The sequence below is a fragment of the Erpetoichthys calabaricus genome, chromosome 7, assembly GCF_900747795.2.
Source record: "Erpetoichthys calabaricus chromosome 7, fErpCal1.3, whole genome shotgun sequence".
NCBI lineage: Eukaryota > Metazoa > Chordata > Cladistia > Polypteriformes > Polypteridae > Erpetoichthys > Erpetoichthys calabaricus.
This window is the reverse complement of record NC_041400.2, coordinates 11,099,237-11,117,154: the sequence shown is the minus strand read 5'-3', so window position 1 is coordinate 11,117,154 and position 17,918 is coordinate 11,099,237. Positions and strand designations below refer to the sequence as shown.

The window sequence follows — 17,918 nt, the reverse complement described above, 5'->3', positions numbered from 1 at the left end:
GCTCCAAATTTCTTACAATGATGAGCAACAGAATGAGATACACCTGACCCAAAGCAAAGGGTCTAAATGCTTGTGTCATGTTTGCATTTCATTTTCAATACAATAATCATCATCATCATCATCATTATCATGTTAGGTCTGAACCTCTAAAAGCTAGAACTTTTAATTTCACTAATAAACACCACATTTTACATATCTATGTGTGTAGAAATGCTTGTTAAAATCTGTTTCTAATGCACATTTAACTTGCATATCTTTGTTGAAGAAATGACTTTAAAATATGCTTGTTGTCCTCAATTGAAATGCTTCTATCTCATGACTTCTTACGCTGTAGAGTCAGGTCTTTCAGTTTGTCCTCAAAGGTCCTACCCCTCAAACTAGTCACCTTTCCCTACATGTTGACCAGTGTTGTTTTGTCCTCTTTTGTAATACAGTATGTTGACCAGAACTGCATGCAACATTTCATGTGCAGCCTCACAAGCAAGTCAGACAGCTTTAATAGTAACTGTAGGCATGTTTCAAATTACAATAACAAAAAAAAAAACAACTTTAAAATATGAAACTTATGTGGACATTTTGTTATGTTGCAACCTTATGCTAAAATCATTTAAATTAAATTTTCCCTCATCAAGATATTAGACAAGGCTGAAATTAAAGAAGAGGTGGTTCCACAAAGTACTGACACATGGCAGAGTCCCTACAGTATATCAATTCAAACCTTTTATTTATTGTTATTTTTCTGAACTGTTGCTTACAGCTTTTACTGTGAAGTTATACTGTAGGATGCACTGAGTAAATAAAGCTGAAAAAATATTTTTGTGTGTGTTTTCATTTTAGGCTGTAAAGCAATAAAATGTGAATATTTACAAAGGGGGCGATTGTTTTCTACAAACACTGTATACTAAATGGGAGTGCATGTGAGTGGGCCTTGTGATGGAGTGACACACTGCCCAGAGTTTGTAATTGTTTTACATCCAGTTATGCTGGGACAAGGCTGAAGTGGATTAACTGGGTTTGGAAGTAGTGTTATAATAAAAGTCCATTTCTGTTACAAGAATCTCCATCCTGTAGCAAACATCTATGCTGTTTTGAAGTACTATTACAGATCTCAGGCAGCTCTGCTTACTATTTTCTTGTGTTCAATTACAATGTGATCTTTATTAGCGAAGTAGCTTTCCTACTAGAGGAGAATGAAAATGTGTTATTTTATCTTTAAGAATGCTTTATGCATTCTTCAAAAGCATCTGTTTCGTTTTAGAAATATTACATGGAATGACTCCTGCTGCTACCCTCCACTTTGAAGCCAAATTACTTTTTGGCTTGTTGTTGGAAAAGTCGGCATTGCTTCTCTTACTCATGTTTTGGGAAATAAATAAGCAGTGTTACAAATATTTCTAAAATGTTTTGGTATGCCTTCTGACATGTTGTATACAGCAGATACTTCTAAAGGTAAACTGCCACAAATGGCACAAAAAACAAATGATAAGAGCCAGAGTCCAAGAAATAATTTAAAAGAGACAAATACTAATGATTTTATTACTCGACAAAAAGGCACAGTGGAAGTTAGGAAGGAATTATTAAGGAAAAGATCAGGCAACACATTGCAAGAACAGGAGTTTCAGCATAGTTTTAGACAAGGAAGGCTGTGTTTCACTAACATGCTGGAATTCTATGAGGAAGCAACAGAAGCATATGATCCTAGAGGTTTACATTAGGGGTGAACAATTATGACAAATTAATAATTGATAATTATTGCCTTTGACATTATAATTGTGATTATTAATTTCAATTTATAGCACAACAATGAAATATGCTCCTTGACTTGCAAGCTGGGTATACTGTATTCTGTTTACACATAGTACAGCAGACACTCCATTTTGTAAGGAACTACTTAAAAATTGTTAACAACCTGCAAACGCTGCAATCAAGTCCCAGCCCCACTGGGTCACATGTTTTGGGCCTGCACCAAATTAACATCATTTTGGACCAAAATTTTTAAGTGCCTTTCAGACAGCCTTGGTGTCACAATCCCTACTAACCCATTAACAGCTTTGTTTGGTGTTCTTCCAGATGGGTTTACAGTGGAGAAGGACAAACAAACTGTGATTGCATTCACTACACTTTTAGCATACAGACTTATTTTGCTAAACTGGAAGAATCCTAACTCTCTTCTTTTAAGTCAATGGGTAACCGATGTTTTATACTATTTGAAATTGGAAAAAATCAAATATTCAGTTAGAGGATCCATACAGAATTTTTTCAAAACCTGGCAGGATCTAATCAATAATATCTTAGAATAAGCTCTTAATGCATCGAGGAAGCAATTATCTCCACATTTCTTTTTCTTCTCCATTTGTCTCTATTGCCCTATTAAACTCATCAATTTAGGTATGTTTACAAGCCTTAAGTTTTACTCTGTTGGCCATGCTCTCTCTCTCTCAGGGGTGGGGGGCGACTTGTTTTCAATCCTATCTTAGTCATTCCATACAAATATATCAATTTTTACTACAATAAAATTAATAAAATAAAAAAAAAATTGTTAACATTAAATTTTTAAGTGCTGCATTATTTGAAAAATTAAAAAAGAGTTTAATAATGTTACTTTTTATTTTTACAATAAAAATACAGCACACTTATAAAATTTGCACGACTGTTTTTAATGTAGTAAACAGAGTAAATTACTGCTAAACAAATATTCATAAAATACAGTTCAAGTTTTGATCAAAATAAAGGTTACAGGGTACTATTTAAAAACAAGCCATCACTACCACTCACCATTCAAGAGGCACCGGGGAGTCACAGTGGACTCATCGTTATGTATATCATGGCAGTGCAGAGACGTGATCAAGAAAGCAAATGAGAAGTTAAGGGGTTAAACATCACGAATTGTGGAGCAGAAGTCAAAGGTTGTTAATGCTACAGTTATAATACACACTGGTGAGGAAGACGTAGAAAGCCTAGAGAAGAATGACCAGGTTTAACTCCAGGACTGACTGAAAGTTACAGTATGAGCTATGAAGAAAGATTAAAGGAGCAGAACCTTTTCAGTTTATGCAAATGGAGATTAAGAGATGACATGATTAAAGTTTTTTTTAATTATTAAAGGAATCAGTACAGTAGATACCAGCTGTACTTTAAAACAAATTCTTCAACAAGAACATGGGGACACGGTTGGAAGCTTGTTAAGGGCAAATTTCAGACTTCACACAAATGTTAGGAATATTTCCTTCATACAAAGAAAGAAAGACGTATTGAATAAAATACCAATTAATGTGGTGGAGAGTAGGACTTTGATGTTATTTTGAGAAATGTAGGTGAATAGGATGGATGAACTTGTTGGGCTAAAATGGTCTGTTGTTACAATTCTTCTAACGTTCTAAAAAGTTAGGCAAAAAACATGCTAGAGTATCAAAATGCACGGAAAAGAAATATAGATAATGGAAAGTAAAGAACAAAAAGAAAATCTGTTGGATCTAAACACATGACAAGAGATACACATCCAACTAAAATAACTATAAGCTATGAATAGAGAAGAGAGAAAGGCTGCTATGGTGGTGAAAGCTGGAAGAGTCCTGAAGTTAGGAAAAGAAACTGGTTTATGTATTATATTACCACAGAGGAGGTCTGTGCTCATGATTGTGTACTCTGCCCTGCTGTTCCACCTCTTCCCTGAATGTGTGTCTGCATAGGACACAAGTAACAAAATAAACAAAGACATAGGAGAAAAATAACATTTTCCAGAACACCTAGAGCTAGAGTTAAGCACAGGATGGCTGCAGACGCCACAAGGTGACATAAAATAAGCACAACAATACTAGCTAACTCAGAAATACTGGAAAGATGACTGCCTTTGGCATTGGTGCCTTGAAAATGAATACATGATGGAAAGCTAATTAGGCCTCATAAGCATTCCAGGATGTAGTGGCTGAATTGCGGATACAAAGTATAAACAGTAAGTACTTACTTATTTGAGTTGCGCAAAAAATATTGAATAGCTATTTACAATGTAGTAAACACTTTCAACAGAAATTAATAAACCACTACATTGAATGTCAGTAGGGTATTTTAAATGTGACAAATGAGCCACTGTTCTGATGGCAAAACCCATTGAGTGGGTCAGCTGTTGCTTTTACCAGATTGAAGAGGAAAAGATCATTCAACTGTCTTAGCTGTTAAGAGGCTATGTTATCATTATGGTTTAGTGCTACAGGCAAGAGTGATCCACCATTCATCACCACATCCTTCAGTGTCTATTACAGGAAAAGCAAAAATACAGAAATTACAACATAAGGAAAAATAAATAATGAAATCGCATAATACCAGAAATGAGTGTTACATTTTATTTTGAGACGAATGGGACTTCGGATACATAGGTAACATGAATTATCAACTGTAATTCTTTATTTTAATGACCAATTCATTTATTGAATTTATTGAACAATTAATTATTAATAGAATTTATTTATAGTATGCAACTATTAAAAATACTGTATGTGGCATAGTGGTTAAGGCTTTGTTAACCCTGAGCTTGTGGGTTCAAGTCCTGCAACTGACACTGTGTGACCCTGAGCAAGTCACTTCATGTGCTTGTGCTAGTATAGGAAAAACAACCAATTGTATCTCAAATATTGTAATCTGCATTGGATATAGGAACCAGCCAAACAAGATGTAATAATAAGAATAATAATGAAACCATAAAGAAAAATGAAAAAAATTTGTATGAAAAATATAGAATGAACAATGCTTATCAGTACATTATAAGCCAGATGACATTAATTCCGGGGGGGGGTAAACGTTAACATTTAACATTATACATAGTTATTGCCTGTTTATTCACCTGCATTATTATCATTCTTTAATTTAATATTATTTATTGTATCAGTATGCTGCTGCTGAAGAATGTGAATTTCCCATTGGGATTAATAAAGTATCTATCTATCTATCTAGACAGTTTGACATCTGTGGCAGAGCGATGGGCGCTCAGCAGGCTCCTAACAATTATGGAGAATCCACTGCATCCACTAAACAGTGTCATCTCTAGACAGAAGAGCAGCTTCAGCGACAGACTGCTGTCACCGTCCTGCTCCACTGACCGACTGAGAAGATCGTTCCTCCCCCAAACTATGCGACTCTTCAATTCCACCTGGGGGGGGGGTAAACGTTAATATTATATAAAGTTACTGTCTGTTTTTACCTGCATTATTATCAATCTTTAATTTAATATTGTTTTTTGTATCAGTAACGTGCTGCTGGAGTATGTGAATTTCCCCTTGGGATTAATAAAGTATCTATCAATCTATCTATTTATCTATCTAGATACAAAAGCTGTGGAAAAAGTTAAATACAGAAACGAATTGCACAGCATATTCTAAGCCAGTATGGTTGGTTGACCTTATGTGTTTTACTTGCAGATTCCAAAACCAATAACTTTTATGTATTATTTACTATTTTGTATTCATGTTATTTGTTGTCAAATTACAATCAAGTCAATGCACAACCTGGTAACTTAAACCAGCAGAGATTACTTAAATAAGGCAAACATTTTTTTACTTTTGCCAATAAGCCTCATTTCAGAAGCAAATAAATTCAAAGTAATAGACACTCTAAGCTGGAGTCACATTACACAACCTGCAGTTGGAGGGGATGTCAAATTTGACAACAATGGCTGCTGATCTTGTCACCCGAGGATGTCAAACTAAACAGCTAGAACAGTAGGGGATACCAAACTACTCAACGCCATTACGACTTTTCAGCACAGTCGCACAGTTCCAAAGTATCGCAAGCTCGCCCTTTTATCTGACAGCCAATAATGTTTTGCCAGAACATTCTAGTGCTGTACAAATAATTCAGGTATGATGAGTAAACTCTGCCTTTTATTTTTTAACCATTTTATATATACACATATAGAAATACTTTAAACAAACATGACTCACTACCTTGTACTATAAACAGGCTAGAAAAAGAATGGATTAATAAATAAATAAACTCATATTAAAATGTTTCTCGACCAACACTATAAACGTAATGGGGGTAAATAATATATTAAAAAATATATAATTTTAAGGTGGAGTATTCCTTTAAGCACATAAACTGGCTATATATTAATATATTTTATGAGCCATATTCTTTTGTACATGATGTTTTAATTTAAATGGGAATAAAACTGGCAACAGGTGTCAAGTATTTCTATTGCTGGCATAACAGCAGGGAGAACTGTTCCAGAGTCAGCCATAAAAAGAAACAAATTCTTAACTATTTTTAATGTATGTGCAACTGTATACTTAACAAGGATTTACTTACCTGAAAGATATTTCACTCTGACCCCTCAATTATATGCTTAAAAAAGCAAGGAGAGAATTACTTGGCGTCTGAATGTAACTGATATGCAACTGTCGCTTCACATCTTCAGAAAGGCAGAAAGGCTAACAAAGATGTTTTATATCAGAATTAAGTTGTCATTCTTCTGTGACAGTTGTGGCTCTGATGTCATAATATGAAACCAGAGTTCTCGACAAATTTTGTAGCCAAAGTTGCAACATATTTCTTTCATAACATTATCCAATGATGTACTTGAAATGTTCTCAGGCATAAAAGTATTTAAAACCTAGTTTAAAAAAAATAATACTGCAATGATTACAAAGCAGAGTCAGTGAAACTATATCTAACACCTTATAAAAAATACTGTGATTATTTTTCATTTATGGTAAGTATGGGGCGGCATGGTGGTGCAGTGGCAGCGCTGCTGCCTCACAGTTAGGAGACCTGGGTTCGCTTCCCGGGTCTTCCCTGCGTGGAGTTTGCATGTTCTCCTCGTGCCTGCGTGGGTTTCCTCCGGTTTCCTCCCACAGTCCAAAGACATGCAGGTTAGGTGTATTGGCGATCCTAAATTGTCCCTAGTGTGTGCTTGGTGTGTGGATGTGTGTGTTTGTGTGCCCTGTGGTGGGCTGGCGCCCTTCCCAGGGTTTGCTTCCTGCCTTGCGCCCTGGGATTGGCTCCAGTAGACCCCCGTGACCCTATAGTTAGGATATAGCGGGTTGGATAATGGATGGTAAGTATGAATGGCAGTGAGAATACGACACATACTCCGTACTGCAAGAAATGAATGAAGTCAAATGGGCCATATCTGTTGAAACAGCATGCAGATCTCATCTTACCCCAGAAGACAAATTTAAAGATAGCAAAAGTTATTCCACTAAAATACTTCAAAGAAAGCGAATATATTTTTGCACTAGTTGTTTATGTACAATGGGTTACATATAGATATTTATTTAATTGATTATGTTTATTAAAACAAGTCTAGGTCATCTTTTTCCCCTCAAAAGCTAAACGTAAAATGTATAAGGGATGAAGTTAAGGTGTACACAGAAGACGACAAGCAGTTTTGTATTTTGTGACTGTTACCCTGAATGGCTCAGTGCTAAATAAATGCCTTATTTAAGAACATCAGCCTATACCTTATTGGGATCATTCTTACTGTTCCATCCTTGCTTCTTAAATACATTAATCATAAAGTCACAAATAATATCATCAATATGTTAATTAGCAGTAATGTAGAGCATCACAACCTGCACACTTTTATATATATATATATATGTTTGTGTGAGTGTACAAAATAGTGTTACTAAGAAATAAAGGTGATTTTCTTCTGTTTTGTTCAGTCAGGATCACAAACAGGACAGTTATGTATTTGTTCATTAGCAATAATATTAAAGAATAAACAAATAAAAGGAAGGGTGGCACACAATGTTCCCTCTAAGCTGAGCGTGTGAGCGATCGCTCACACGAATTCAGAGTGTCGCTCATACTTCCCGCACAGTCGCTCATTCCGACGGCGTCGTTCGTACTTATCGCACGATCGCTCACTCCGACCGTCTGAGTTGGTGCTCATAAATTTTTGGCTTAAACAAAATGTCGCTCATAAACAATGTTTTTTGCTCACTATATGCTACTCCTTAGAGGGAACATTGGTGGCACAGTAGCCCAGTAATTATCACTGCTAGCTCACAGGTCCAGCATCCTTCCCTTGAACCCCATGCCAGATTGCTGTCCGTGTGGAATTTCCACAATCTTCTTTTGTCTTCACAGGCTTTCAGCTGACATCCCCAAAAACATGCCAGTTAGATTGTGAGAGTGTGTGCAAGATGGTGTTCTGTGACAGACTGACAGCCAATGGAATAACAATGGTTTTGGAACCCTGCCAGTCTGGATAAAGATAGGGTCCTCCCTACGTGGAATTTGCATGTTCTCTCCATGTCTGCATCGGTTCCCTCTCACCGTGCAAAGACATGCAGGTTAAGTGGATTGCTGATGCTAAATTGGTGCATGTGTGTGTGTGTTCACCCTGTGATGGGCTGGTAACCTGTCCAGGGATTGTTCCTGCCTTGTGCCTTATGCTTGCTGGGTTAGGCTCCAACGACCATGTAACCCAGCTCAGGATTACACAGGCTTAGAAAATGGGTATGGTATGTTGTGTCATGTTAAGGCCATGTCACATTAGACGATTTTTCTAGCGATTTTTAGTTGCAGACTACATTTACATAGCAACATTTGGAAACAGCTGCAATGTGTTCGTGTGACCTCTAGTCGTATTGAGCAGGGGTCGCCAAGTCCGGTCCTGGAGGACCACTGTGGCTGCAGGTTTTCATTCTAACCCTTTTTTAATGAGTGTCCTGCTTGTGCTGCTAATTAACTTCTTGTGAATTCATTTTAACAGACTTGTTTTTTTAGGATTTGTTCCCCGGAACTTCTTCATCGTTCTTCTTAATTGCTTCATTTCTTTCCTTAAATGGCACCCAAACAGAAATGAAATGTGATGTGAGTGAGCCAACAGAAGACCAACTAAGTCAGGGCCTCAAACTCCAACCAGCTGCTTAATTAGGTGCCGAGTCTTCTTGTTAATTACACCCGTTCTTTAATTCTGCTCTCGTGGTGCATTAGCAGACATTTCTGAAATTGTTGATGCTCTCTTTCTAAGAGCACTGTTAAAATGTTTTGGGGTCTTGAGCAGATCAGTATTCCTGAGACCTTCATCTTTCTTTATTTTCAGATATTGTATGATAGACACCAGTTGTTTTGGCTCATTTTGTATCTCGTTATTGTCTGGCTGCTAATTAAGGAAAAAGAAACAAGAGGTCTGAGTCTTCTTCAAGAACAAGTCAATTAAAATTAGTTCAAAAGAAGTTTGTAAGCAGCAAAAACACTCATTAAGAAAAGGGTTAGAATGAAAACCTGCAGCCACGGTGGTCCTCAAGGACTGGAGTTGGTGACCCCGTTATAGAGTGACATAACCAGAGACTCAGTCCAACTAGTGACTCGGCCCAAGAAATCAAACATGTTAAGTTGTAGGTGTGAGCTCTGTGTGCATGGGCTGTAACCAATGAGTGTATGATGCAGTGACAAGGAATAAGGAATGAAGGTGTTTTGAACCATGCAACCAGAAGAAACCCTCTGCTGTTTGATGTCTTCTGTTTTATATACCATTCTAGGATGGTATAAAAAAGAGGCAGAAATCAATATTAAAGGACAGTAGTCAGACAATTATGGTGCCCCAGCAATTCAAAATACATATAGTACTGCCTGGTCAGGCAAATTTTGCTTTTAACCCTTTTGATGTCAGCTTTGATGCAGCAGAGCTACACAGGCAACCATATTTGTGAACAGCATGTGCTTCGAGTTTTATTATAAAAAGTTTTATCAGCCATTAAAAATAAATTCAGTCAAAAGGAGTCAACAAGGTTTTCATTTTTGTCTGCAGTTCTCTCTTTAACGGTCTACAATGAATATGCATGAATAAGAATCACATTCTATTTTTTAAATGTTGCTAACAGAACCAAACACCACTGCTGCTGTGGCAGTAAAAGGGAGCACATCAACTGGCCCCCTGTTAAATTCAAAATTATTCGGAGGTTTCTACACATCACCTGCAATGCCTCAAAAATCATGTACTGTGAAGGGTCGCGTACAGTTTAGTGTCTCGTGATGGATCACAGTGGCCAGTTTAAGCAAACGACATTGCTCCGCTATGACTGTCAGCAGCAATTTTCCAAGGGGAACCAAAACACCCCTGATATTCCCCATTCACATTGACTCGGTTCTTGAAGATAATTAGAAGGGGGGTTGAGTCACCAAAAAAAAAAAAAAATTAACAAACACTGTCCTAGGCAGTAATGTAGAAAATACTGTCCTGTTTATTATCCTCCAACAGCTAATTTTCTTTTTTGTTTTCTTATGCAGTGTTTTATGGAGTTAAATACAATATTGGCAAATGTAATCTACTTGGGTTTGTGTCATGTACTGTAGACCAAATATGCATTTTCAAGTTTATTGTCCTGGGTACACAATGTATTGAAATTCTTAACTTGCATGTCTCCCACTGACTTGTAACAACTATACAGCACCAACAACAGACAAAAATACCAACAGTAATGCTTAGTGGATATTTTTCTTTGTTTCAAACCAGGCACAAATATCCTTTTTATTACTATGCCAAAATACAGGTTGGGCTGTTTGAACAGCCAATTGATCTCACGTCTCATTTACCTTTTGTATAATCTGTTAACTCTACTTTATATACAAGGGCCACTGTTCATTGCGCAGTAATCATTGTTTATTTCATTCATTACATATTTTCAGAATAACCAGCTTATACATTTATTGTAATTCAGAAATTCTTAGAAAAAAAAAACAAAAAACTGTACAAATCTCATTTATTCATTATTGAGTCTTATATGGTGTTCACTCTCCTTCACATTCCACTGTCATTGAAATGCAAATATTAATATATAATTAAAATATGTGATTGAGCTATGTATCAGATTTTCATATTCTAACAAAAGAAGCTATAAAGGGATCATTGGAATGATATTAAAGGAAAATGTATCTTTACCCTTAATTAGAATGCTTGCAGACATTGTACAAGCTTCTTGTGTGGCTAATTTGTGTGCTTTTCTGTGTAACTGAGACTTCATGTGTAGTATATTTACCCTGAAGATCAAATAACATTCAATTGTTGTTATTATTAACTGCAGAATTTATATAAAATTAATAATTAATTAATTAATAATAATAATACTTCATCTCATTGCTGGGACAACAGCCAGCAACTCAACATCAACAAGACAAAAGATAGTGGATTGTGGTGTGCCAAGGAGTCACTGAGACCATTAGGATGTGGTACCTGCAGGCTTCGTTCCACCATGGTGTGCTAAGAAGCGACTCTGGAGGGCCTTTGTGCCCACTGCTATCATGCAAATCAGTGTTTCCCCCAATGTACTTATTAAGTTCATTTTGAAATATCTACAATATACCTCCGGGCGCTCCGGTTTCCTCCCACAATCCAAAGACATGCAGGTTAGGTGGATTGGCGATTCTAAATTGGCCCCTAGTGTGTGCTTGGTGTGTGGGTGTGTTTGTGTGTGTCCTGCGGTGGGTTGGCACCCTGCCCAGGATTGGTTCCTGCCTTGTGCCCTGTGTTGGCTGGGATTGGCTCCAGCAGACCCCCGTGACCCTGTGTTTGGATTCAGCGGGTTGGAAAATGGATGGATGGATACATAAATTAATTAATTAAATTATCAATGGATTGATTAGCTGGCTATGTTATTTGTCTGGTGAGTCTACCACCTTGTTTTTCATGTTTCTGCTGTTGTATGCACCTGAATTTCCCAATCTAATCAAAGATGTTTTACCAAAAACTTTTAAATCTGTTCAAGATATTTTGGTACCTCTCTATATAAAGCAAAGAGTGTATTATGGGATACACTATTCTCTTTATCTTGATTCTCTCTTCCTAGTACAGGTACTTGTCGACTTACGACCGCGATTGGTTCCGACTGACTGGTTGTAAGTCGATCTGGACGTAAGTCGGCCTATGTTAATTTAAGGTAAGAATATTAGACTGGGTAATAATATTGTAATCATCTTAAAGTAATATTTTATCAACATTTTCTTACTTTCTAAGACAAACACAGCATACTACAGTACAATTTGTTTAATATGTGGAAAACGTACAAAACAAGAAATACTGTACTGTACATTTAATTCCTGGCACCACTGGTGCTTGGCTGCGGGTTGTCGATATCGCCTTCATCAGATCAGGCGAGGCTGCGGACGGGGTGATGGGAGGAGTTGCTCTTTTCATAAACATAGTGAGCTTCGTCTGAATTGTTTGTTTTTTTTTCTCTTCATAAATTTCGCAATAAGGACGAAATGTGTTGCGTGCCATCCGTTCAATCCTCGCAAATCGTTCAATATTTGGGTCCATTTTTTCAAAATGAGCGAGGAGTTTATTCAGTAGAGATAAATCTTCTGACAATCCCTTTGTGGTGAACATTCTTTGTGGCACCTCCTCCTCTTCGTCTTACTCCAATTCTCTTGTTTCTTCTTCCGCCACTCTTTCTTCTTCCAATTCTATCAGCTCTTCATTTATAAGTTCACCTGATTCCCGGTCTAGCAACTCCTCGACATCTTCCATTTCACATTCCAATGAAAGGTCTTTTGACAGTTTCACTATTTCTTCACTAATCTCATCAAGTTCTTGTTCACTGTTAAATCCAGCAAAAGTATTTACATAACGCTTAACACACTTCTTCCATACGCCATTCATACACTGTGAGTCGACATTTCTTGCGGGGAGGGCTTCTGTTTTCTCTGATCTGAGTTCACCTCTGTTATAGCGCGTCTTTATTTGAAAAGAGCAGTGTCATATCGGGGCGAGTGTGAACGCTAACTTTGACAAGCACTATAAATTTACAGCGGTTGTTATAGACGTAAATCAAATGTATGTTTTTATTGTATAATATTAACAATAACAGCAGCTCTCTACTCAAAGCGGTAAACTCGAGAAGCTGCTAGCATCGAACCCAGAAGCTCTTGATTGGGAGTCAGCAGTTGTGTGTGGGAACTGTTAACATTTGAATGTGATGATTGTATATAAAACTTGTGCACGAACGAGACTGGGATAACTGTGGATGTGGATGTGAGTGGTGTGTGTGACTGAGAATGACTGGTGTGAAGCCTGAAGTCCAAATATCAAATAAACACTTTCACAAGTACAAGTATAACAGAACAAGTGCGCTTTTATTCAAGAAGAAAAAAGAAAGCAGGTTGCGGTAAGCAGTTGATGCGACTGCTTGCGTAGTGCAATCCTAAGAACTGCCCAATCAAGAGCTTCTGGGTTTGATGCTGGCAGCTTCTTAAGTTTGCCGTTTTGAGTAGAAAGCTGCTATTAGTGTTAATATTATAGGGTTATATGTTAGGGTTATATTATTATCGAAAATTGCCAAAACAACAAGACACAAACACACGTGGGGCAACACTGCTGCGTATATTTTTACTGCTGCGTAGTGAGACTTGAGAGTGCGGGAAACTGGCGCTGCCAACAGCTGGCGGGGGAAACAGTCAAACGCGTCGTAAAGTCGAACAGTCGTAACTTGCATAGGTCGTATGTCGACGAGTACCTGTATTCATAGGACCAAGCAATTCCACATTTCTTCCTGTGATAGAGAACTGAGGCATTCACATAGCAGGGATCCATCAAATCTCTTATAATAAAGGACGTCCACTGTAACTTTTGCAGTGGTGATCCCGCTGTTATTTAAATAAAAATTCTCCAACATAGTAACAGTAGTAGTAGCAGTTGTTGCAGATAATGTCAAAAAGATGTAGGGGCATCACAAAGCTACTTAAAATGTTATTTGCTCTTAACAGACTGACTGACAACACAGTAATATTGTTATACATATAACAGTCATTCATTCTAAAAATGATTATAAATCTATATATTTCTTTATAACAATGCTGCTCAACCCCTCTCTGACATAATAACATTGAGGACTTTCAGCTGAAGTGTATCAAGAAGAGGTAGTGGGGCTCCTCCATACATGTAGCAATATGTCTTTATAATCGCTCACTCTGTCCATGAATGCTCTTTTTTTTATCTTTAGCTATGTCACAAGTATTTCTTTCTTTTTAGTTACTCTGATGTATATTTGAGAGGGAGGTTGTCATTTGTTATAATATTTATTTATTGAGACTTTGTAAAAAAGCTAAACTTCCCCCTAGAGGCAAATAAATTGCACACTCACTATCTTATATATAAAACTTATTATGTTATATATCATAATTAAAAAAAAAAAAGTGAATTTCCCCTTGGGATTAATAAAATATCTATCTATCTATCTATAATAATGTATCTTATTTTAATATGAATCTTTACTGCACTTTAAAAAATGATCACTGAAACTAATTTCTGAAAATTCAAGATTCTGCTTAATAAAACAAGGACATACAAATATTTCAAAATACTGTTTAACTTTTGAAATTCCTTGCAACATTAAACTGGATAAGTGGTTTAAAAATGGGTGGACATATGTAATAATTTTGGAAAGTGTCAATAATGTTTCAAGAAAGATGAAGTTAAGAATGAGACACAATGTTTAATTAATACAAAAAAAAATGTTGGAATGGAGCAGCAATAATTCCACTTTTCTAACAGCAAAACAAATCAAAACCACCAAAAGCAGACATGCTTTACATGTTTGCATTCATAAGAACATTTGGTCCCTGTTTGACATCAAAATCAGAAAACCTGTTGGCTTGTCTTTTGGCCGTCTGGGGGACTCGTCATTGCAATACACAATAAGACCCACATCACAACATAAAGACACCAATCATACCCGCCAATATTCCGATAAGATGTGACTATGTTCTCAAACAGTCATTTACTTTCAAATAAGACAACTACCATAGCAAGTTAGGAGTCAAAGAGAATGGTGCAGGGAGGAAGTTCAGAATATGGCACAGCATTTATCATGCAAAAAGCAGTCAATATGGACATGCAAGCATGCAATAATAATGAAAAGCAGAGGTTATTAACCTGGAAGCATAGGACCTGAGAATGTAAGAGCAAGTAAAGTGCATGAGCTCCTCTCCCGTGTCACCCAGGGATGCGAAGCACTGCTGCAGCGTAGTGCAATGGGAGTGGGGAAAATACATTGTATCCAAGATATACAAGTATCTCCGCATTTGGCGGCAGGTATAACTGCAAAACAAGGGGAAGGAAGACAATATGTATAAAAAAATAGCAGACGGAGTTGATTTTTTTTTTTTGTTTGTGTCAGTGGATAGTTATAAAACATTACAAAAACAAAGACTACAGCTATATGGATGAACTTGATGGATAGAATAAAATTAAAATAAATTAACAATGTGTCAGGTCATACGCTACAGTAACACAAAAAACTAACTATACAGTATATACTCAAAAAAAAAAAAACAAAACTTAGTTTTAAGAATTTGCTGATTTTATTGCAGGTCTGATCACAGACCAATAAACGACAGAAGAAAGAAAAACTGAGAGATTCAAAATGATTATGAGCAGTGCTTTACTACTAGTGTATGCCTGCAATTGCACATGTAAAAGTAAATCTTATATTTCATTTAACAAATTTACTGTAACATACCTTGAAATAATTATATTCAATTATGCTAACCTTTTATAAATTGATTTGGATAAAGGTGTGTTAAGCAGATAAATATGAATATAAATGTATCAAGTTTTAATACAGTAACTCAAAGTGTGCTATAGTAAATTGTTGGCTGAAACATTGTAAGCATATTTAAATCATAATGGTTGAAGCCCAACATTATTATTTGGCAAGTTTCTCATTCTTTGCCACATGCATAGCAGTTTTAGCTTTAGCATATTTACTTAAAGATATTGTAGTTGTTTTAATGCATACAAGAAGGAAATATTTCAAATGTGATTTTGGTTCATGAGAATTATTTTTCTAATTTGATTTCTGATGTTTGCTTTTAACGGCCATGATGCAAAGTGCTCAGGTTACGATGCACAGCGATTAAGAAGGGAAAGGCTTTGGATTTATCAATTCCAGTAAAGACATCTTTCAAAATACTGAAGATAAAATGTTAACATTGAAGCAAAAGATACTAAATATATGTAGTTACGATGTGCCTGAAGAAATAAAATTAAAAAAAGATTTTTACTTTTTTCAACTCTGTGCCAATACAAAGGGTGTCTTAATAATTGCTACTCTAACATCTACTTATTCTGCTTTAAAATTCAGGTGTAACGTTTGATATTACCAATCACATTTTACACAGGCATGAAATTTAGCAGAAATCCCAGATAAGGTTTTTAGCTGGTATCATTTTGAATTTCTTGAGGATGTCTGATGTCATTACTCCTATATTCTTTTCTGTGGTTGACTATGTCCTTGGAGTTTAGTAAATCATGTTTTCTCTTTACAGGTTGCCATTAGAAGATAACATTCAACAAACATAATTTTCCTTAATAAGCTGATAGCATTTTTAATTGCATTTAGCAAAACCCAAATGATACATACTTAGTTGTTTTAGTTGGAAAAACATTTGTCCCAAAATACTTGGTTTGGGGCGGAGAAATTTTTGATGGGCAATAATTCTGCAACTAAGACAACTAATCCAGACATCATTTAGCTGCTGTCTTGGATACATATATGACCACCAGACTCCACATTTTCATATGTGTTATATCTGCTTTAGTTAGGAAGGCAGATCTTCTCTGAGGAATACTGTGAGTGAAACAAGGACCAAGTGATGAAAACACACCTCAAAATTCACACTTAAGGTTAAAAAGTGCAGAACTGGAAGGTAAAAGCATCATGCAACCCGAACCAAAGGGCAAAACAACAGACGAAAGTCAAGGACAAAAACAGGTTCAAAACAAAAAAAGCAAAACTTGAAGTAAAGTTAACAATCACCAATGGAGACTTGCATATTACAAAGTGTATCAACCAAAGGTTAAAGAATAAAGGAAACACTGCCATATTTATATCATCACATCCTGTGACATAATCACGGCAATGACTATGATCATGTGACTAGCCATTTGATTTGCTTAAATAAAAACATAGTAATAAAACATTATTCAAAATATGTAAAATAAAAACAAATACGGTAAATAAAATTCAAATCTATACAGCAAAACAGAAAAATGCTAACTAAACCAATATACATGCATAAAACTTTTCAGTTATTATAGCTTTCTCCAATTTATAATTAATGCAAAATAAAGGTTTTTGAAGTACAGAATAGCTAGTTCATTTGAATTATCAAGTAGAATTGACAATTACAATGCTTTATCACCAAGACACTACACTAAAATCCATTTTTTTCCTAAGGTACATTTCAATTAAAACATAGCAGCAAGAACTATGACAAGAATGAACCCCATAATTGTAAATTTACAGCATGTTATAAAATACTGCATTTGACAAACAATATCATAATGGTTTACTCACATAGAACATGTTAATGTCTGTATTCCAAGACATATATTGTGATCAAAAGATGATGTCTTTCTAAAATTTACAGGATAAAATCCTATAGAAGTCTTTGTCTCCAAAATTAAGGAATGATCCAAACAATTTATAATTGCAATCATGAGTCTCAGCTATTGAAATAAAGCTGAAGACACATTAGAGCAAATCACACCCTTATTAGAGCCATTGCTGCAAATGTTAATAAATATAGTCACACTTGTGCGCATGGGAAACAGATTATGGGCTTGAATGCTTGTATTTTCCTGTTGGACCAGGTGTTGGCGCTGCCCTCTAATTCTTTCCCCTTTTCCCCTGTAGACCTACCGAAGAACCAGCATCTTAAGTCCTCTTCTGGTCCTCAACCTGAGCCTGGAACAGAGGAGAGTCCCGAGGCTTTGGAAAACATCTTGTATCACCCCAGTCCCAAAGGTATCACGTCCTAGTGAGCTGAACGACTTCCGGCCTGTCGCTCTGACGTCACATGTGATGAAGACCATGGAGCGGCTGCTGCTTCACCATCTGAGGCTACAAGTACGCCACGCCCTCGACCCTCTGCAGTTCGCATACCAGGAGAAGGTGGGAGCGGAGGATGCCATTATC

At 36.3% G+C, this 17,918-nt stretch overlaps 1 protein-coding gene across 3 annotated transcripts in view; it reads right to left on the bottom strand.

Annotated features, from left to right (window-relative positions):
• Window positions 1-17,918, bottom strand: part of dym (dymeclin) — a 457,039-nt gene that overhangs the window by 220,197 nt on the left and 218,924 nt on the right. For 2 of the 3 annotated variants that reach the window (XM_051929784.1, XM_051929783.1), the window contains one exon: window positions 14,873-15,037. The exons of the other annotated variant lie outside the window; for it this stretch is intronic. In XM_051929784.1, coding sequence (XP_051785744.1) covers window positions 14,873-15,037 — 165 coding nt within the window. The remainder of the gene's footprint in view (window positions 1-14,872; window positions 15,038-17,918) is intronic. 3 annotated transcript variants of the gene reach the window in all.